At 35.2% G+C, this 23,076-nt stretch overlaps 1 protein-coding gene across 1 annotated transcript; it reads left to right on the forward strand.

Moving 5' to 3' along the window:
* The first annotated feature begins 20,529 nt into the window (after positions 1-20,529).
* On the forward strand, positions 20,530-23,076 carry LOC146526741 (uncharacterized). Its single transcript, XM_085206111.1, has 4 exons — positions 20,530-21,268; positions 21,539-21,688; positions 21,740-21,989; positions 22,149-23,076. Exons 1-4 carry the CDS (start codon positions 20,530-20,532, stop codon positions 23,074-23,076), a joined length of 2,067 nt encoding a protein of 688 aa, XP_085062237.1.

Consider the following 23,076-nt stretch of genomic DNA (forward strand, 5'->3'; position numbering starts at 1 on the left):
CCGGAGGTGGCGCGGGTTTAAGCCACGCGTTCTCCTTAGGCTGGGGGGCGGGCACGTATTTAGGAGCCGGCTCCTCTATTTTGCGATTAGCCCCCCTGTTTTTGCCTCCGCGCCGGGTGCGTCTGCGCGGCGCGCGGGAGCATCCGCGATAGTTCGCGGGATGACCCTGCGTCTGACAGAGCACACAGCTGGGAGGGACGGCGGGATCGGGAGCTTTGCGGGGACAATCCGCAGTGGCGTGGTCGTCTAGGCACTTAACGCACCTAGGCCGCGCGAAACAATTTTTGGCCGAGTGGCCGTATAGTTGGCAGCGATGACACTGCCCTATGAGTCCCCTCGAATGTGGGGGTTCGACCCTGATGCCGGTGAGAGAGCACACCGACCTCAGGTTGAAAATTTCCTTTCCCTCTTTAGTGAGGTCCAGGACGACAAGGACTATATCAAATTTCGCTTTAGTGCGAGAATTGTAAAGCCGATGCGCTTGGCGCACGGGGAAACCCTTATTCCGGAGATCGGAGAAAACAAGCTCTACGTCTAATTCTTTCGGAATGCCCTTTAGAACTACGCGCAATTGGCGCTCGTCCTCTAGGGCGTACGAGTGGTATCCTATTTGATATTCCCTAAGGAATGAGGTTAGTTGTCGGTGCTCCGACGAAGTGGCTACTTGTATTTTGATTCCTACCTGCGTTAGGCGCGCGGTGGAATAGGAGATATTTTGGCTGTTAAGCCAATCAGAAACTTTGTCCCATTTGTGTTTTTCCTGCATGTAAATGGGCGGCGGAGGCTTGACACGGGGGGCGCGGGGGGTCTCGGGCTCTTCCCGCTCGGCCGCAGTTGCGGGGGCAGGGGAGAGGGGGATCGGCGACGCGGCGCCATTCGCACGGGTGTTTTTGCCCTTGGGCTTATTTGCCTTCTTGGGCGGCGGGGGGGCCTTAGGGGCCTTGGCCTTACGTTTGGCCGAACGAGATACGACGGTCTCGAAACCGTCGTCTGAGTCATCGGAGGAGGAACAGTTGTTCGCCTCCATTTCGTTACCGGACGGTTGCGGTGAACGGGGGGCGCGGGGGACGCGGGGAAGTTCCCTTGACGGGGCGACTTCGGAGTCGCTCGGCCCGTCCGAGAGCATCGGCTCTACTTGGTCAACATCGGCACTCGGGCCGTCGTCGGGCGGGCTCGGGCTCGCGTTGCGGTTGCGCGCATAATTGACCGCCGCGCGGTAAGCCTCACTATGGTGGGCTTCTAGGTAGCGGAGGATATCCTCCTTTTCGGCCATTATGTCATTCCCCTCACCTTACGGTGGGGGAGGGTGTGTAATTTAAGTCTAAACTATCACTTTGGCAAAAACTAGTCTTCCGTCGGTGAACGGAAGGTGAGTGCCTAACTATAAAAACTGTGTAAGTACTCACAGAAGAGTAGACTCTCTAGTCCTATCGACCTCAGGACAACGCAGCGCCGGGCAGCACAACACAGCAGGGTGCTACGCAGCTCAGCACAGCGCAGGATGAAGCAGGAACCACAACACTAGAGTATATAACCGACAACGAATATACATAATAAGGGCGTCCGATTGTGCGACCTCACCGGAGCAAGGCCGAACCGGAACTGTTATTAATCCTTTAAATCTCTTTTTTATTCAAATTTAACTGTTTACTATCAAAGTACCGATTAATCAAATTAAAAATTTTTTCGCCGCTTGCACTCCCTTCCAATTTTTTGCAGAATAAAAAATCTTCCAATATTTTTCCTTTATAAGCATACCTCATGTAAACAATAATCTGAGACAGTTTAGCGACATCATCACAGCTCATCAAGCTGTAAAGCAAAAACAGGAGATTTTTGAAATCGAGTAATCAATATTGTTTCAATGTATTAAGAAATTTGATTTATCCGACGTAAAACGGTATCTTTTGATAGCGGAATGGCACTTATTTAACCAGTGTACTTTTCTCCTAGCATATTGACGTAATTTTAATTAAAGCAGGAAATATGAAAGATTCCCTAATGGTATATGGTTTCATAATCTTTCTAATTTGATAAGAAACTTCTAAAGATGCGCTTAATGCCTTTCTTGAGATAGAGGTGTCTTTTTTAAGTTTACTCCCTTTCTTCATGCTTTAAGCTGTTGATTTAAAAAAAAAATATCGAATTTTCTGAAAACTCTTTATGTCTGGTTTTCAAATGTCTCTTAAGTTTAGGTTTCATTGACTCATTTGATAATCTATTTTTGCACAAGAGACAAATCGGTTGTTCTTCTCCGTCAAAAACATCACAGATCAAACCATACTTTAAAAATTCTTCTCTATATTTTCATGAACACCAAAAAATTATGTTCCTTTTCAACCTTTGACTCAATAGCCCCAATAATTCCATCACACAGTTCCTCTCTCTTGATAAACGTGTCTTTAACCTCACGATTAGAATCTTGTTTTGAATCCTTAGAATTAACAATCCATTTATCCATTGAAGGGTAGATTTTTTTTTTTAAATTAGTTGCAAAATTTATAGAGTTGTAGAGTTGTGTAATTATAAAAAAAAACCTTTTATTGGGTATAGGTACTTTTTAAAATTATTTTTTGCTACTTGAATCACAAACACCAGAGCTTACCTCTCATCTACATCCTGTCTTCTGAAGTCCATGGATATGCTTTCCATTGTTTTCTTCAGAGATACATACTGAATGTATGTTTTCAGATTGAAAGGAATATTAAGAGCTTCTTTATATTTTCTGTAGTATTTTGTAACGATACCATCCCAGATCAAAACAAATGGAATTATTTTAGTTTGAAAGCTGTATATTTGAGTCAATTCATTAGCTAGTATGTCATATTTTCTAAGTTTCTCAGATTCAATCTGTTGTAAACGATCCTGAGAGGTTACACCTATTTCTACAATTAAAATTTCCTTTTTCTTCTTGTCAATAATAAATAGTCGTCTCTTCAGGATTCTTTGCAATGAAATGGGATCTTCGTATGAAACTCTATTGCTTCATACGGAAGTTAGATGGCTCTCTCGTGGAAAAATCTTAAGCCGTATCTTTGAATTAAGAAGCGAGGTTTATATTTTTTATCTGAGAAAAAGCATCCTCTTTCAAAGTTATTTATTGATAAGAAATGGACCAGTGTATCTGGTTTATTGCACTTAACTTTTATGTCAGTTCTAATTGTAGTGTCAACTCTGATTTCTGTTTGCCCCATTGAAACGACTTGTTGGACAGAGTGACCTCGGAGTCTCTTAGCTGCTTTTATGTTGTATTTCTTGCACAAAAGGAGGTGGAGACATTTGACTATTTTGTTGTGTCTTCTCATATAGTCATGGGCTAACATCTTTTCGCATATGGTAGCCAGATAGTCAACGATTTTCCTGCTTGCTTTACTATGGGGGCATATTTGTTTGTCAGAATTGAACATATTTCTATCCTGGAGGTAACACATTATACCATCACTTTTTGCCTGTACGTTACCTCTGCTTAGCCATATTGATGAATCTAAGATGGATACCATTTGATTCTCTTCTGCCTTATATAATATTTTATGGACCGGTTTCGCATTAATTTTATTATATAAGTTTTTCCTTTGGGAGTCATATAAGTCTTTTAAAGTATTATTATTAGATAAGTTATATTTTACTCTTAGATACTCTCTTATAAGGAAAAAATGAGAATTTGGGCGTTTATGGACTTTTAGGATTGCAGCTCTTCTTGTATACAACTCTTTCGTTAATTACTTTATTATTATAAATATTGACTTTTAATTATTTACAAGAATGAAATATTTTATTGTTTTCTCAAATTAAAAAGATAGTAATAGTCCTAAAAAATCAAAAAATTGAAAATTATAATTGTTATGTAGATGTTTGGAAGAACACGATTTAGTTTACAAATCTTTGTATAGACTGATTGGATTTGAACAAAAATATTTTGCCTTGGTGATATATTTAAAGGTTACCAAAACCTCTGGATCCAATCGAACTCGGTTTTTGGTTTTAATATAAACCAAATTTGAACCCCCCGTTTCACATAAATATGTTGAAGGAAATTGTATCAATTTTTGGATTGCTTTTGTTTTCAAATCTATATATATTCTTTTCCAATCGATAACCAAAATTCTTGATAATTTGTAGATAAAAATTCAGCTTTCAGCATTTGATCTGTAGAAATATCAATTATCTGCTCTTTTTCAGTTAAAGAAATGTTAGAACATACGAGTGTAAGTATTAGCTATTGCCAAACTACGAGTATAGTCGTAAATAATTTGACGCGAAAACTTGCGCTCCCATGCTCTGTCAATCCGGAACTGAGGGCGCCGTACGATTGCTCTGACTCTGGCGCTCGCGTCGCTTCGGGTAGGATCGTAAAGCTTCGGTATTGTTCGTGTTGTGTCGCGGCACGTGCGAGATTCGTCGTGTGCATCAAAACTTTTGACAATTAGTGTGCAGTTTGTTTACATGCGCTCGCGTAAACAGGTGACAAATTAGCATAGATATTGTAATTTTGATTTACGATGTCTCGCAAACGTAGATTGTTTGAATTAAGTGAGTCGGAAGACAGTCGTAAAGGAGATTTTTCTGCTGACGACGATGATTATGACTATCATCCTACAGCCGATGAGGAAGGCTCAAATGAAGATTCATTGAGCTAGATTGAAGAATATTCACGCTGCCAGCGACGTTGTGGTTCACGATTGTTTACTTTACCCTTGGAGAGCAACAACAGCGACATTTTATCCGTCCAAAATGGTGCACCTGGAACTCTCCCTCAATCTGAAGAGAGGGGTGATAGTGAGTCCACTGACGAAATATTTTCTGTTCGTCGCCCTCTCATGATACCGAATCGCCGTCCTAAGCACCGCATATTGGAAGATTCATCAAGTGCCGAGGAGGAAGAGGGACAAGTAAAACCGCGAGCAAGTAGCAAAAGAGAGGGCTGTCCCGTGCAGCCTGTCCGTCGGGTATCAGTAAGTTCCTTTTTGTCACAAGAAAACCACGTATCCCAACAAGTTTCTCCTGTACATGACATATCAAAACCACCTTCTCCTGCGGACGTTGTAGATCTCAATTCTAATTTGAACCCACCTATATTGAATGTGGTGAATCCTTCGGTTTCTCGACCACCGTCACCACAAGACGAAGATAATTGGGTAGATGTAGACAGCAATGATGAAGAGACTCCTCCAGACTTTCCGTTCACTGCTGATCCTGGTTTCAAAATTCAGTCTGCTAGATGGAGCAACGTAAGTCAGCTAATCGATTTATATTTCACAGACGATTTTATTAATCTTCTTGTTGCCCAAACTAATCTATATGCTAATCAGTGCTTAAATTCACGGCGTATTGGGCGCAATTCACGGCTGAACGGCCTGGAAAGGTATTACTTTAACAGAGATGCGAGTTTTCCTGGGTTTACTATTACATATGGGTACTGTCAATTTGCCATCTCTTGAACATTATTGGAAAAAAGACGATCTGTATTATATGCCACTTTTTAGTGCGATAATGAGCCGGAATAGATTTCAATTGATACTTCGACACCTTCATTTTGCTAATAATGAAGAAGACGATGGAACTCCACTTTACAAGCTTCAGTCTATGCTAGATCACTTCAATAAAGTAATGTCGGACATATATACACCCAAAGTTAACATTTGTATTGATGAATCAATGATGTTGTGGAGAGGTCGTTTGGTGTTTCGACAATATATAAAAAATAAAAAACACAAATACGGAATTAAACTCTATAAACTGTGTGAGTCGAATGGGATTGTTTTAAAAATTCGTATATACACTGGCAAGAACAACGAAGCAATCCTTAGAAATTCCAGAGTCGAATATAACCACTCCACACAAATAGTGATGGATCTATGGGCGTGTTAAGTATAATTATATTGTCGTGATATTAAATGTAAGGAGCGTAAAACAAAGTAACAAGGCTTCCGCGTCGGACAGTAAATCACGACTGGTGCGTATATCGAATCCAAGCTTGCGCGTGCCTCGGCCGCGGGACTGGTTTTTCTGCAGGTAATTAAAAGTTGTCCCTATGGCACAGTTGCAGCGATTGGTGAGTATTATTTTATTTACTTATTATTGTTGTTATATATGTATGTATGATGAAAATATATATATGATATGTATAAATAAATGTGTGTGATAAGATGAGATTTGTTATTGAGTCACCCACAGATCTTTTGGAGGGTTACCTTGACAAAGGGTACAAACTTTACACCGACAACTTCTACAACTCTGTTTTACTCACTAAGTTACTAACTGAAAGATCGACATATGTCTGCGGAACTTTGAGAAAAAATCGCAAAGGAAACCCTAAAACTCTGTTGAGCACCAAACTGATAAAAGGCCAGATGATTACAAAGAGAACTAACAATATTTTCGTGTGCAACTGGAAGGATAAGAGAGAGGTGTTATGTATCTCTAATATGCATAAACCTATTCTGGTTCCCGTGCCAAATAAAAACGGTAGGGTTTCAATATATAAACCTTAACCTATTACAATAAATGGCGTATAATTAACAGTAATACAATTTTGGTTAAGCTAACAATAATTGATTAGCACTACCCTCCGAACTAGTTTTACTGTATGACGGTAGGATAGTCTTCCTCGCATGCTTGTTTTCTTACTAATGTAGTACATATAAAAAGTTTAGATGCAGCCATTTATTTGTTGAATTTTCTTGATAATATTAAAATACAATAATAAAAACTTCTATGAAAAATTATATAATATACGCTAAGAAAATTTTATGTAAAATAAAAATATAAAAATATAAAACGGAAATATATATATGTAAAATGTAAATATCATTGTATGTGAGTGAGTTTTCGTGTGTGTGCATGCGTGTGTGTGAGTGTGTGTATGTGCGTGTGTGTATGTCTGAAGTGATTAATTTTAGCGATGAGTGAGTTTAATTTTTTCCAACATTTTCGAGTATTAAGTATGATTATATTAGTTTGATAAATTTTTCTGTGTCGTACCTAAAACCTAATGTAGTTAGAGATTATAACAACGGAATGTCCGGGATCGATCTTTCAGATCAAATGCTCTCGTACTACTCAGCTCTTAGAAAGACATTGTTTTGGTACAAAAAACTAGCGATCCACATTTTTGAATCTTTCATTCATAACGCATGCATGATCTACAACCAACAAGCCAATCTTCCTCCAGAAAAGAAATTAGATGCTCTTTCGTTCAAAGATGAGGTTGTAAAATATCTTTTAGGCGAGAAGTTCATAAAACACAGTCATCATGAGCAGAAAAAGCAAGTAGAATTACATTACTTACAGCGTTTACCACCTACCCAAAAAAAACAAAAACCGACGAAGCCGTGTCGTGTCTGCACCAAAGAAAAAAAACGCAAAGAAACAGGTTACTATTGTCCGGTATGCCCTGAAAAACCTGCCTTATGCGTTGAAAATTGTTTTAAAATTTTTCACTCCTTTGTGACTTCACAGTGATGTACCTAATTTTTTTTCTATTAAACTTAATTTTCTGATTTAAGTAATGTTTTATTCCAAATGCCAAAGAATTTAACCCCGTCCTCCTTACACGGCCACTGGTTTAAAATTCGTCAGAAATTGCATACAATCAACTACGAAAATACTCGTAGTTGGCGGTGCAGCCCAGATCATGTACTACGAGTATACTCGTAGGTTGGCAGGCAATGTGTTAACTATAATTTATTTATTTATTTATTTATTTATTTATTAGGAAGCCAACGTTACATACTAAGACTACAATGGTTACAAACATTTTTAAATATATTGATACAAAGTATGTCTCAATTATAGGCTAACTTTGCATGTATAGTAAAGTTGTTGCTCATATCTAAATTAACAAAAAAAAACAACAACAATAATAATTAAAAAAAAAAAAAACTACTAACCAGGTATATAAATCTAAACTTATAACATAAACATTGTTCTAATTATAAAAAAAAAGACAGACAACTAAAAAAAGATAATACTTAAATTTAAAAAAAATATACTAAAAATAGCCAAACATCAAACAAAAAAAAAAAAAAACCAAACTATCAAAACCAAAACTGAAGTTCTTAAAACAAAAAATTAAATAAAAAATGTTATAATAATTATAATTATTGTAAGCTCAGTTATGAATTTCTTATTAGTTACATAAAATATTTTTTCAGCTGAGCTTTATACAAAGGTAATGAGTCATTAAAAATATCAAATTGAGATTTTTGCGCTAATTTGTTATAAAGATTTAAAGTTCTATTAAGTGGTGCATTTAGGCCTAAATTTGTTCTAGCGAACCTTGTTTTAAAATTTTGGGTACGTAATCTTGCATTCGATTTAGGGGTAATAATATTAAGTTGACTTAAAATCTTCGGACAATCAAGGTTTCCAGATACTAATTTATGTAAAAAGCAAAGATCGGCAATCTCTCTGCGATGGGATAGTTTTAACATATTATAATGTTTTAATAAGTCATCGTACTTACGAAAATCATTACTGATATGATCTCTATAAGATAACAATTTTAAAAACCTTTTTTGGATTCGTTCCAATCTGTTTTTATGTGTTACATAATATGGATTCCAGACAGTTGAACAATATTCTAAATTACTCCTAATTAATGAATTAAATAAAATAATAACTGAACTAGATTTTTTAAAAGGCTTAGTAGCTCGTATAATAAATCCTAAAATGCTTAACGATTTACTCATTATATCATTTATGTGTGGAACAAAACTCAATTTAGCGTCTACTGTTATCCCTAAATCACGTACTTGAGTAACTTTTTCAATAGGATAACCATTTATTTTATAATTATAATTGATGTCAGAAGTCTTCCTACTAAATGTTATACTCTGGCATTTCTTGTTATTTAATTTCATACTATTCATAGAACACCATACAGCAAACCTGTCTAAATCTTGTTGCAAGAGCTTACAATCATTCACCGACTCAATTTTTTTATATATTTTTAAATCATCTGCATATAATAAGAAACTACAATGGTGTAAACAAGTAATTACATCATTATAAAAAATAAAAAATAAGACAGGGCCAAGTCTAGACCCTTGTGGGACTCCTGAATGTAAAAAAAATGTTCTTGACTCATAACCACCAAGCACTACATTCATTTGTCTATTTTGTAAATAACTTTCCAACAATTTAAGTACTTTCCCCTGTACTCCATATTTATAAAGTTTATTCAATAAAAGTTTATGATTAACAACATCAAACGCCTTAGTCAAATCTGTATAAATACAATCAACTTGTTTATTAAAGTCCAATGATAACGCGATATCCTCTACAAAAGATATTAAATTTGTTAAAGTAGATCTATTTTTTATAAAACCATGTTGACTATCTGATATCACAGGTTTAATGTGCCAAGTTAGGTACGGACAGATAAGGGACTCAAATATTTTGGCAAAAACTGATAAAATACTAATAGGCCTATAATTTTCAATACACTTTTTATTACCATTTTTAAAAACTGCCACAATTCTTGTCTTTTTCCAATACATAGGAAACGTACCGTCTTCAATAGATCTACAATATATGATATGCAGGGGCTTCACCAATGTTGATGCAGTTCTTCTAATAAATATTGGTGGTATGTTGTCAGGTCCAGGTCCTTTCTTTATATCGAGAGATTTTAATTTGCTTAATACTTCATTTTCACTTATGTTAATTGTAGATAAAGATGAATTATTATTAATACCAGAATCAAAGCAACATACATTATTCAAAGAACTATCGTATTCAATAAACTGTCTGGAAAAATAATTAGCAAATTGATTACAAATGTCTTCTCCATCTGTGTAATAACAGTCGTCCAATGTCATTAAAGCCGGGTAATCACATTTATTACCACGAAGATTTTTAATGTAACTATAAAAATACTTTGGATTTTTATATATATTTAATTCTACACTCTCAATGTATTTTTTGTAATCTACATCTATAAGATGTTGACACGTATCTCTTAGTATTTTAAATTCAATCTCATCAAGAGGATTACCATATTTTTTAAATAGTATTCTGTATTTATTTTTTTCTTTTAAACGTTTTTTTAGGTTGTATGAGTACCAGATAGGATATTTATTATTGTAATTTTTACTGTATTTTTTTGTCACATGCGTCTCTAATATATTACGTATTTTAGAATAGAAAATTTTGACCATATCATCTATATCATTGCATTCATTAAGTAGTACTTCCCAGTTCAATTTTTTAATTTCATTGTTTAAAATCTTATAATCAGCGTTTACGAAATTATATTTGCAACTAGTACTTGGTTCTAAAAATACTTCTACTGAGCTAACGTTTAAAAATATATCCAAAGGTGGGTGATAATTATCAACAGGACTAACGTGAGTGTCGCTGTAACTAACCTTAATATTTTCAGTACCAGTAAAAATTAAGTCTAATGTTTTACCATAAGCATTATTAATAACGTTACGTTGTGAAAAATTTGTAAGCGAAATAAAATCTTTTATTAAACAACCTGCACATGAACTGGTGCTTTTCATTGTACATTTCGTTTTATCCTTACTATCTAACACCCAATGTAGTGAAGGTATATTAAAATCACCAATTATAAAAGTTGTACTTTGCTTAACAAATACACTTTCAATATTTTGTACAATCATTTTAAGTTTTTCATAATTAAGGGGTGACGGGATATATACCGCGCATATTGAAATTGTTGCAGACCCAATTACTAAATTGACCCATAAATCCTCATAGATAGTTTCCCAAGCAACCATTCTATAGCTTTTAATTTTATTTAAAACTGCTACAAGGACACCACCACCATCACATTTTGCTGAATTACTAGATTCTCTATCCCTCCTATATACAGCATATCTATCATCTATAAATTCTCTAATATTGATATTGCTATTAAGCCATGTTTCCGTAAAGATAATCACATCAAAATTATCATTGAGTATAGAGCGATAGGTTGCATTTACCTTTGTCCTAATACCTCTTACATTTTGGTATAAAATTCTTAAATCACTAGACATTAAGCTAAAAATAAACAAAAAAAAAATAGTTCCAAAAACCAAACAATATTTGAAACGTTAATAATAATATAAAATATCAATGTAAAAAACAAAGAGCTACTCCAATGTCTTTAAAAAATCTTTAGATTTCACAAATATAACGTCACTTGCTGCAGTCTTTCTAAGGAATATATTACCATTACGCGACCAAACGAAACGATATTGTTTGTCCCTGGCAAACAATCTTGTTGCTGCGTAAATATCTTTCGAGGCCGAAGTCAGATGTTCTGGTATAAAAACGGGGGCTTTTTCTCCTGAAATTCCAAGATGTGATGTATTCAACTTGTTGTCAGGGTTTTTTTTATTATATTTAATGACTCCAGCCATAAATCGATCACGTATAAGGGGAGTTGAAAATTTTACTACCACAGTGCGAGGACGAGATGAGATTTTATTTTGTTTAGCAACTCTTGTACATTTAATAATACTACCTTCGGCGATCTCAATGTTTGTAACTTTACTTATTTGTTCGACGGTCTTTACAAGATTTTCAGTTTTAAATTCAGGCACACAGTGTAATTCCAAGTTAGTAGCTCTCGCCTCTCTCTCCAATTTATTAATTACACCACTGTGATTACTAATAGTATTCCTCAATTCAATGTTGTCTTTTTTCAAATTTACGATTTCAATTTTAGCTTCGTCTAATTCCTTCTTAACGCTATCATAAAGATTAGAGAAATATTCTAGAGATTCCTTTATATTCTGTAAAACATTTAACTCCTCACGAATCTTTTTTAATTCAACACTTAATGTGCTGGTTATTACTTCTCTCAACTCCTTAGATATTGAAGAAGTCGGATTTACCAATGGTGTACTATTCTCTGGGCTATTTTGTTTCTCTTTAGATGTTGTTACGTTTTGAATGGCTTTACGGCTAACTGAGGCACAAGCCGAACAGATCCACTGTGTTCGACTTATTGTACTGTTGCTATTTGTTGAAATACATTCAAAGTGGTAGTGCGCTTGACATTTACAACATTTGATTCTTTTTTGAGTTACCAATATGTTTCCTTTACAAGTAACACATTCATTTATCATTTTAAAATATTTCGTAAGAATCAAATAAAATTTAAAAAATAATTCTACAATTTTATTTTGTTAGGATTCGATCTTCGGTTTATTAATTTCAATACATAGTATCTGCCGCTAGGCCACTGACAGACTATGACGATGAACTTAATTAATTGTACTGGTTTTACAACTTCACACAAATACCGTCCCCTTGTTTTTATACTGTGAGGGTAGATGTGATTGCAACAGCTGTTAGGTTAACACTCTAAGGGAATATAAACTTTATATTTTAGCACTTTAACACAGTTCACTAAGTTTCAAACGTAAACCAAAACGTCAATTTAATATTAACAACTATTAAGCAGTGATCTTAATACTTTAAGAGCCATAATTAACACAAATACAATTTTAAAACACAGTTTTTGAGATAGTGAGCAACTACACGTCTTATTACGTCGAGCGCTGAGACACGAGGGAACATAATAAGTGACTTTCGTGTACTACGTGTATCTACGTTAAGAGTTCCAGTGAAAATCGCCTGAACGCTAAGGATTCAGGCGCGCAGATTCCAAGTAAGATCTGTCCATTTATTTTATATTATTTCTCTCTCAATGATGTCTTCGGTGGCGGATATTTTGGATAACCTAAAGCAGGTGGCATCGGCCATAGAAAGGGTATATACAAATTCTAAGAAAGATGGCGCAAGTAGATACATAAAGAAGGCGTTGGTCCTTCTAGACAGCTATTGGTTTGCATATGGGAGTAACTTTTCGAGACTGTTGATTAAGGAGTTAGAGATTCACACTGGTGGGATGATGAAAGAGAGGTAGAAACCACAATCTCCCCTCGGCAAACCTCCCACGTTCACACTGAAAACACAGGAGCCTAATAAAGGATTGTCTCCAAATAATCCACAACCGGGCGGCAGTAGGGCTGCTCTACAACACTCACATACGGATAGCAAAACCGTAGACATGCTGAGAAAGCAACAAAGCAACTTCAGGGCCTTCCATAGGGCAATGGAAGGTAAGCCTACGTTTAGCGGAAACTACAATAACTGGGTTTTATTCAAGGACTTGTCCAGTGAGACTATTCATAAAAATAATAACATGTCTGACGCACAGAAGATGCAGTATTATCATAAACCGTCCTTTATTAATAGTAAAGTAATTTCACCAGTTCTTAACAATCCGCAAAACACTCGCGCATCGACGGAAGTCGGTCATAGCGGTGAGGGCAACTCTGCTTATACAAGGGAAAATGCCAGCGCAGAAAAACAACTTCCACGTAACTCACACGTGTCAGTTCAGGAGGATCCAAACGAGATCTTACTTCCTACTACAAAAAGGCACGATGACGGTCGATACGATAACTTCGTATTCGTTCGTTCGTTGCCACTGAAACCCGAGTACCAGGAGAAATTAGGGAATTCAAAACCAAAAGCAATAGCTCAATTTTATAATTTAGAAAGACGACTTCAATTAATTAAACCAATTAAAAATGATTATTCGCAATTCATTCAAGAATATTTGTCGCTCGGACATATGACACCAGCGGCGGTCGATCGTAATGCATTCCTTAGATGTTATTTACCTCCCCATTGTGTCACCCGAAACGATTCGACGACAACTAAATTATGCAACTTTTTTACTTTAATTACTTCAACAAGAATTATGGATCTCATTCTGAAGTTGTGACAATTTAAATGGTAAACAAAAAAATGTTTAGGCAAATATGGGTAAGTAATAAAGATAAATAAATCCCTTACCAAGTAACAATAGTATTTATTTCGACCACATTAAAGACATGCAAATAATTATAGGCGACTGGCGGCTAGTAGTGTATTACGATACTCAACCGTATTCAGAAGGCATTAAGGCTATTGGGAAATACATAAAGTACCTGAAAAATATTTGTGAAAAAATACAATCACGATCACATTGGGACGGCGCACTATGGAAAATCGAGGTCTGTATCAGATCAAAAATCGATAACTTTTTTATTTGTTAAGATAAACAATTGAATTTTTGCACAAGCATAAAGTATGAAATAGTGCGTTAGATGATGTTCAGATATTATACTTTTATTGGAGAATATATATATATATATTTTTTGTTTTTTTTTTTTTTGGAGAGTAGGCGTTAAAGTGCGAACACGTGAAATTTGGACTCTCGTTCACATGTTGTGAATTCATTAAATATAAATAATATTAGTAAAGTGATGTAATTAAAAAATCATCCCAGCCACCAGCAAAACTATATTTTATTAAAGGCACAGTATATATATATATATAACAGCATATATATATATAACAGCTACACACAGTATATATATATATATATATATATATAACAGCATATATATATATATAACAGCTACATCATATTCTACAGTATTAGTGCACTATGGAATCTATGAAGCACACTATAAGTGAGTTAAGTGATCTTTTCAACAAAAGAATGGCAGAGTTTGAAAATAATCTTCATAGTTCTCCCACTCCAGCATTGAGCCCAGGATCTAACCTAGCAGCACAATTTACAGAGTTTAAAACCTTTGTTATGTCAGCGTTAGAAAATCTTCACAAGCAACTCATGTTCCTAACCAGCAAATTTGAAGCTTTTGAAATGAAATCCAGAAAGAAGATCATTTTAATTCATGGGATTCCTGAGAAAAATAATGAACATGCTTCCTCTACAGCTGTTAAGGTATTCTCTGAACATCTTAATATGTCTGATTTTAACGCTCCTCTTATAAGCCGGTGTCATCGCTTAGGTCTCAATAATAAAAACAAGCCAAGGCCTATTTTGGTTAAATTTCATGACCTAGCATTGAAAAACAAAATATGGTTTGCTAAAACTAATTTGAAAAATACAGGCATAACAATGTCAGAATTTCTCACTAAGGAAAGACATAAGGCATTCCTCTTGGCTCGCCAAAGTTTTGGAATTGGTAAATGCTGGACCAAGGACGGTCAAATAGTTGTTATGGGCAATGATAAATCTATTAATCGGGTCACATCTGTGGCTGAAGTAAATTCATTACAAAAATCTTGCTCTCAAGCCGGCCCATCAAGCACCAGCAGTCATGCTAGTCAGCAAAATCCAGGCTACAAAGAAACCAAGGCATCACAAATTAGGTCAAAACGGACTGTGAAAAAATAAACAGAGTGTACATTCCCTGTGAGTATTTAGTTTTCAACCTATAAATGTTGATAAGATTAGATTGTGACCTTGGTAGTTATCTTTTTATTGTTTTCTTGGTGTTTTTTTGGTGCTGGTCTTTCTTTTTTTATAATATAGTGAAATATTGTATTATTACTTTTTTCTTTTTCTTTTAAATAGTAATAGTTACATATCTTTGTATTTATTTATTTTTATTTTTCCTGATTATGGTAACTTTACTTTTTTTTTTTTATGTACTAGGTAACTAAACACTGTTTTATGTAATTAATGTTCACTTTGTTCTTTATTTGTGGTTAAGTATGTTTACATTGTTTGACATCTACAATTTTTAAAATTAATTATTTCTTTTTATGTCACCGTGACTTAAAATGTGGATGTCGAATACAGGTTATTTTAATCATTTGCACTCATAGACAACATTATATTATATTTCTAGTTTATTTTTCTATTTGTATTTCTATTTTGTTTGTTTAAATAATTAAGACTAGATTATTATATAGTTTACTTACTTATATAGATACATATTTTAAAATAGCTTTTTAGTTTACTTAAATAAAGTAGACACTATTACTGTTGTTGATTTGCTGTGCTAATTTTATATATAATAATAATTTATTATTATTATTTTTAACTTATGTTTGTACCTATATATTTAGTTACCTTTTATTATTGTATTAATAATTAAATAGCAATATTTTATCGTTTGCTTATCCTGATTGTGTAGTGTGAGTATGAGTGTTGCCTTCTATTTTTTGTTTTATATATTTTTTATTATTATAATTTCATTGTTGTGCTTTTATAGGCATCATTCAACGCAATCTCTTTCTTGTTTCTTATTGCTGGTGGTCAAGGGTGAATAATGTTATATCCATATTTGGTAGTAATAGCCGTAGTGGTAGTTTTAGTAGTGTTTATATATTAATATATATATATATATATATATATATATATATATATATATATTTTCTGTATCTATTATAGTATTTGTTATGTATGATAATAGTATTTTTAATATAAAAGACGATTCTTTTTACTCTTTATCATCTTCCTCTGATGGCAGTCTTCACAGTACTTCCTTACCCATATCTACCTTCCTTGACAATACTTTTTCAAATTTCCAAAAAAACTTTAATGTTGTTCACACTAATGCCCAAAGCATCCCTGCTCATCATACTGATCTTTTAACTTCTTTTGATTGTGAAAATGTCCATGCAATTTTAATTTCCGAATCATTCCTTAAACCCTATCTACCTTCTGCTTCCTTCTCCATACCTAACTTCCACCTTATACGGAATGACCGCATTGGTAAGGGCGGTGGTGGTGTAGCCATTTACATTCGCGACCATATACCGTTTACGATTGTTACCAAATCTCCATCAGAATACTCTGAAGCTGCTGAATATATTTTTATTGAAGTTCTACTCGGGCGATCCAAGTTGTTACTTGGAGTGTTTTATAGCCCATCCCTGCATATAAATTATTTTGACACTTTAGAATCTATATTAGATAAATACGTACCTACTGCTGATCACACTGTGATTCTTGGTGATTTTAACAAGTGCATTATAAAAAATGACCCGCGTACGAAACAGCTGTGTAACATTATTAATAGCTCAAATTTAAAATTACTCCCATCGAACCCTACACATTTCTTCCCTCGTTGTGCGCCGTCCCAATTGGATCTTATAATTGTTTCCTCGATCGATTATGTAAAGCACCACGGACAATTTCCTGCCGAAGCCTTTTCCTACCATGATTTAATGTATTTGTCTTATGATGTTCGCCCGCCTAAGGTAAAGCCGTCCATTGTTATGAGACGCAGTTTTAAAAATTTCAAGCATGATGAGTTCATGCGCGACCTTAATGATATCAACTGGGATTCCATCTTTAATGCGTCAACTATTGATGCTAAATTAGAGTTGCTGAACTCAATTATAACTGAGCTTTATGACAAACATGCTCCTCTGCGGCCTATGAAGTTAAAACACTTACCTGCGCCCTGGATTACGCAAGAGATTAGATCGTTAATGACCAAAAGAAATTCTGCTAAATCTAAATATAAAAAAAATCCTACTGACCAAAATCTTCTAAAATACAAATCCTTGCGTAATCGGTGTAGTAGAGTGTGCAGAGATGCTCAAAGAAATTATATTCACACAAATTTGAAAAACTTAAATACCCGCAAATCATGGAAGTTTCTGCAGTCACTAGGGATCGGCCGCCAACGTCAGGACATGATTCGGGACATCGATATAGATGCCTTGAATATACATTTTGCATCAATTACACCCATGGACGATACAGTTAAGGCAAATACATTAAATGTTATCCGTTCCTTGCCCACTCCTTCAACCACTCCATTCCTTTTTGATTTAATTACACCTGCCCAGGTTAAAAAAAATATTCTGGCGATAAAATCAGATGCTGCTGGTTTTGATGGCATCAACCGTAAGCTATTACTTTTACCCTTAAGAGTGCTGGCACCGGTAATTACACATATTTTTAATTTTTCCCTCTCCTCTAACTCCTTTCCAAGTGCATGGCGAATAGCCCGCATTATTCCTATACCAAAATCCAAAAATCCAAAATCCTTTTCCCAATACCGTCCAATCTCAATACTTCCCTTCTTGTCTAAGGTCTTGGAACGTATTGTCTCGGAACAATTAAATCGATACCTTTTAGAAAATCGTACTTTGTCTCAATTCCAATCTGGTTTTCGAAGTGGACACAGCACAGTTACTACTTTAATCAAAGTGTGCGACGATATACGGTTTAATATGGAGAACCAAAATCTTACCCTCATTGCATTGCTTGATTTCAGTAACGCTTTTAATACTGTTAATACTGATTTACTAATTGCTGTCTTACCATCAATAAACATCTCCCCAGAAGCTACTGAGTGGTTCCGAAACTATCTATCGAACCGGCGACAATACGTACAAGCAAACGACAAATCATCTTCCCTATGCTCATTGTCTGCGGGTGTCCCACAAGGCGGTGTCCTTTCCCCACTCCTGTTCTCTATTTTTATTAATACTGTTTCCCAAACCCTATCCTCTTCCTTCCATCTATATGCTGACGACTTACTGATTTACTTAGCGACTCCATCCAGTGATATGGATGTGGCCATTTGTAAATTTAACGAGAATTTACATAATATATCTGTGTGGAGTACATCTTACGGACTTACTATTAATCCTAGTAAGTCCCAGTTAAGCATTATAGGCAGCACTAAGCAATTAAAAAAACTTGAGGGTATAAAACTTCCCTCAGTACAGCTTAATGGTGTCGTTTTAAGTGTTAATGCGTCTATAAGGAACCTTGGGATTATTTTAGACAACTCGCTATCTTGGTCAGCGCAGATAACGGAGGTCAGCCGAAAATTATTTGCTAGTATTGGATCCCTCAAACGATATAAACATTTCCTACCGGTTAAAATCAAAACTACTCTAGCTCACTCACTACTGCTACCGATTTTAGATTATGCTGACTCATGTTACCCAGACTTATCTGAGGAACAATCAAACAAACTAGAGCGGTTACAAAACTTATGTATTCGATTTATTTATGGTCTTTGTAAATTTGATCATGTCTCAGATCATCGTCGTCAGCTTGGATGGCTTCCTATTCTGATAGGAACATCGCCGTAACTTCCGGATGCTTACTCTCCTCTATTCAATCCTTTATAATCCTCTCTATCCTGCTTATTTAAAAGATCGTTTCTGCTTCCGCGGCTCCGATTCTAGCCTACGCCTTGAACTTAGGTCCAGGAGCGATAATCTTCTTAAATTTCCAACTTGTCGTACCCAATTCTATTCCAATTCCTTCACTGTAAAATCTGCTATCCTCTGGAATGAACTTCCGTCCGAAATACGTCATTCTAAATCACTTAATATTTTTAAAAATCGTTTAAAAGACTATCTTTTTCAAATATAACTGTAGTTTATCTTTAGTCGTTTATATATATATATATATATATATTATGTAGTATTATATTATTATTATGTAAATATGTATATATATATATATGTATGTGTGTATATTCATTATTATTTTATTACTGTATGTTATTTCATCTAATTGGGCACTATAACGTTATTCCCATTTCTTTATTTTTAGTCCTTTATTTTACAAGGGTTGCCTGGAAGAGATTGCTTGAAGCAATAAGGCCGCCTTTGCATACATTTTATAAAAATATATTGTTTCTTTCTCTTTTATATGTATTTATGTGTGCAATAAAGTTTTTTCTATTTTTTTTTCTATATATAAAAAAATAATGAAAAGAAAAGTTTTCAGTAAATAATAATAAAAATTAAAGGAATAATAGTAAAAATGTATTATTAAATTAGTTTATTATTATTCCCGACTACTAAGGAAGAGTTATGTTTTTCGCGCGTATTTTGTATTTATGTAAATAAATACACACATAAATAAATACACACATAGATACCATATATACATTCATATAGAGATACAATAATAGACTTACATATATACATATGCACAAAACAGATACATAGATTATAACGATAGGTAGTACTCCTTAAGCCGGCGCATAAAGATACCAACTGATGTCGACTGCCTGATGCACCGGGGTAGCTCGTTCCATAATTTCACCGTTTTTACGGTAAATGATTCACTGTAGCACTTGGTGCGACATAGTGGAACCTTCAATACGTTGTCATATCTTGAACGGAGATTGAAAGACTGAGAGTGGGAGCCCAGGAAAGTGAATCTTTGTTTGAGGTATGAAGGAGTTAAAGGAAGATACAAGATAGAGTATAAAAGGATAAGTGCATGATAATTGCGTCGATGCTTGATGGTCAACCATTTAAGTTGAACTCGATGTTGAGTAATATGGTCATACTTCCGCAATCCAAAAATGAACCTAATTATTACATTTTGAACACGTTCGAGCTTGTTTAGTAATTGCTGTGACAAATCTAGGTAACAGGAATCTGCGTAATCCAGAAAGGGGAAAGAGAATGGATTGAGCTAAAGATATTTTGGTTTTAAGCGGCAATAAATTTTTCCATCTCTTTACCCTCCCGATAGCAGCAAAAGCTTTTCGACCTAACTCTGCTATTTGAGGAACCCATGTCAAAGAACTATCCATCCTGATACCCAGATTCCTCACGCAAGTACCAAACTCCATCTTGCAATCATCAAGCATTACGGAAGGAAGTAGGGAGTAGTCAATTTTGGAGAGTTGCTTTGAGTTACCGAGGATGCACAGCTGAGACTTGGTAGGATTTATCGACAGACCAAATGATTTGCTCCAGGTACTAATAATGCTTAAGTTAAAATTGACATGCCGTATAGCATCAGCAATTATACAGGCATACGCACCAACTGAATGTTCTACACAAGAAGATTTAGATATATTCTATAAAGACTTGGAAAAAGCTCACGACATGATCTCAACACATTACGTAATAGCTATGGGCGACTTTAACGCTCAGGTCGGCAAACCAAATAACTACGAGAATAAAGTAGCGGGTTTCCATGGTTTCGGAAACAGAAGCAAGAGAGGGGAAAGATTAATTCAGTACGTGTCCGAACAAAATCTGAAAATAGTTAATACAATGTTTAAATTAAAAGCCAATAGAAGATGGACCTGGATTTCACCTGACAAAAACACAAAAAAAGAAATCGATTATATAACAACATCCAAACCTAAGTTATTCTCCAACTACGAAGTGCTGAATTCCTTTTCCTTTGGCACGGATCATAGACTTTTGAGAGCGACTCTTTGTCTAAGTGGGAGAAAAAAGAGCAGAAAAAACTTCACCAGCCCTAAAAACTTACTAAAAACTCCAGAGGAGCTGGAAATATACATAAAAAAATTAAGCAAATTGATACCTAATCTAATCGTAAACCATGAAAAGCAAACAGTTACCGAATACTATAAGAAAATAGAAAATTCTATATTAACAAGCCTGAGAAACAAGAAAACATCAAATAAAGTTCCAATTCTATCGGAAAAAGCAATTCAATTAATGATTAAACGATGCAGACTACAAAACAAAGGTAAACTTACTAAAAAGGAAAAAGAAGACCTAAAAAACCTATACAAGCAAACGAATAAAGAAATAAAAATATGCTATGATAATCATAGATTACTTAAACTGGAAAAATGGCTAGAAAAATCGAGATCTACTAAAAAGGCATATAAAGAACTAGATAGTTCAAAAAAATGGATTCCGTCTCTACAGAGGGGATCTTCAATCTGTACATCACGGAGTGACATTGTAAACATAGCTAGAGACTTCTACGCAAACCTTTACAATTCTACTTCAGATTTAACGAAAAACAAACAACAAGACATACCAAAGACAACAATGAACATTCAAAGGTTTACGGAGACAGAAGTTAAAAATCAAATAGAAAATTTAAAACCAGACAAGAGCCCAGGGCCGGATAGTTTAAGCAACGAATGTATCAAGCACGGTAAAACTCTACTACTAACACCACTTACAATTTTATTTAATAAAATTCTAGTGGAGGAAATTGTACCGCAGCAATGGACAGAATCAGAAATTATCCTACTTTATAAAAAGGGTGATCCTAAAGATATAGGAAATTACCGCCCGATAAGTCTCATGTCTTGCCTATATAAGCTTTTCGCATCTTGTTTATTAAAAAGAATAACTCCACAGTTAGATTCATGCCAACCGAGGGAACAAGCGGGTTTTCGAAGCGGATTTATTACTGCAGATCACATTCATACCGTAGATCAAGTCATCGAAAAGTATGTCGAGTACAATAAACCTCTCTACCTAGCTTTTATTGATTTTAAGAAAGCTTTTGACTCTATTTCACACTCTAGCATCTGGGAAGCATTAAGCAAACAAAATGTAAATGCTAAATATATAAATATTATCAGAAATATATACATAAATTGCACTAGCAAAATCAGGCTAGATAGAGTGGGTACTAGAATTAACATTAACCGAGGAGTCAGACAAGGCGATCCCATTTCGCCGAAATTATTTATAGCAGTTCTGCAAAACATAATGGAAGACTTAGCATGGTCAGGCCAAGGCGTCAATGTAGGTGGAGAACATCTAAGCCACCTACGCTTTGCGGACGACATCGTCTTGTTCTCTGAGTCTTCAAATAAGCTCAATGAAATGATTAACGAACTTCAATCTGCTAGTGCTCGCGTAGGCCTGGAAATGAACCTAGATAAAAGCAAAGTTATGACTAATAGTGAGATGTCTCCAGTACTAGTTAACGACGTGCCGTTCGAATACGTAGAGAGCTACGTTTACCTTGGAAAACAGATCTCATTTAGATCAGACCGGAATATACAAGAAATTAATAGGAGAGTAGCTATTACATGGAAAAAGTACTGGGTTCAAAAAGAGGTTTTCAAATCAAAACTACCAACAAGATTAAAAAAGCTAGTTTTAGACACAACCATTTTGCCTTGTCTTACATATGGCTGCCAAACTTGGACATACGACCACAAGGCAAGATGTAAAATTCAGACAACTCAGAGGGCTATGGAGAGAAGTTGTATGAATATGAAACTGCGAGATAGAATAAGAAATACAAAAATTCGAAAAATAACAAAAGTGAAAGATGCCTTGCATTTTGCTAAATCTCTAAAATGGAAGTGGGCTGGTCATGTGGCGAGGTTTGCCGATGACCGTTGGACAATCAATGTCACAAAATGGAAAGGACCACATGGCAAGAGAACCAGAGGTCGCCCACGCGCTCGTTGGCAAGACGAGATTGTAGCACATGCAGGAAATGCGTGGATGTTTACGGCAAACGACAGAATAAAATGGAATTCTTTGGAGGAGGCTTTTACCCGGAGGGGGTCCACATAA

This window comes from Heliconius melpomene, chromosome 21 (assembly GCF_056956725.1).
Source record: "Heliconius melpomene rosina isolate 202511_hmr_F chromosome 21, ASM5695672v1, whole genome shotgun sequence".
In the NCBI taxonomy this organism is placed as follows: Eukaryota; Metazoa; Arthropoda; class Insecta; order Lepidoptera; family Nymphalidae; genus Heliconius; species Heliconius melpomene.

Bases quoted from the DNA above. Each gene is read 5' to 3' on its own strand.
- LOC146526741 (XM_085206111.1), top strand. From the start codon at position 20,530: ATGCTTAAGTTAAAATTGACATGCCGTATAGCATCAGCAATTATACAG. The intron at 21,269-21,538 runs GTAAACTTACTA...ATTCTACTTCAG, and splicing joins ATGCAGACTACAAAACAAAG to ATTTAACGAAAAACAAACAA. The intron at 21,990-22,148 runs GTATGTCGAGTA...AAATTGCACTAG, and splicing joins GTAGATCAAGTCATCGAAAA to CAAAATCAGGCTAGATAGAG.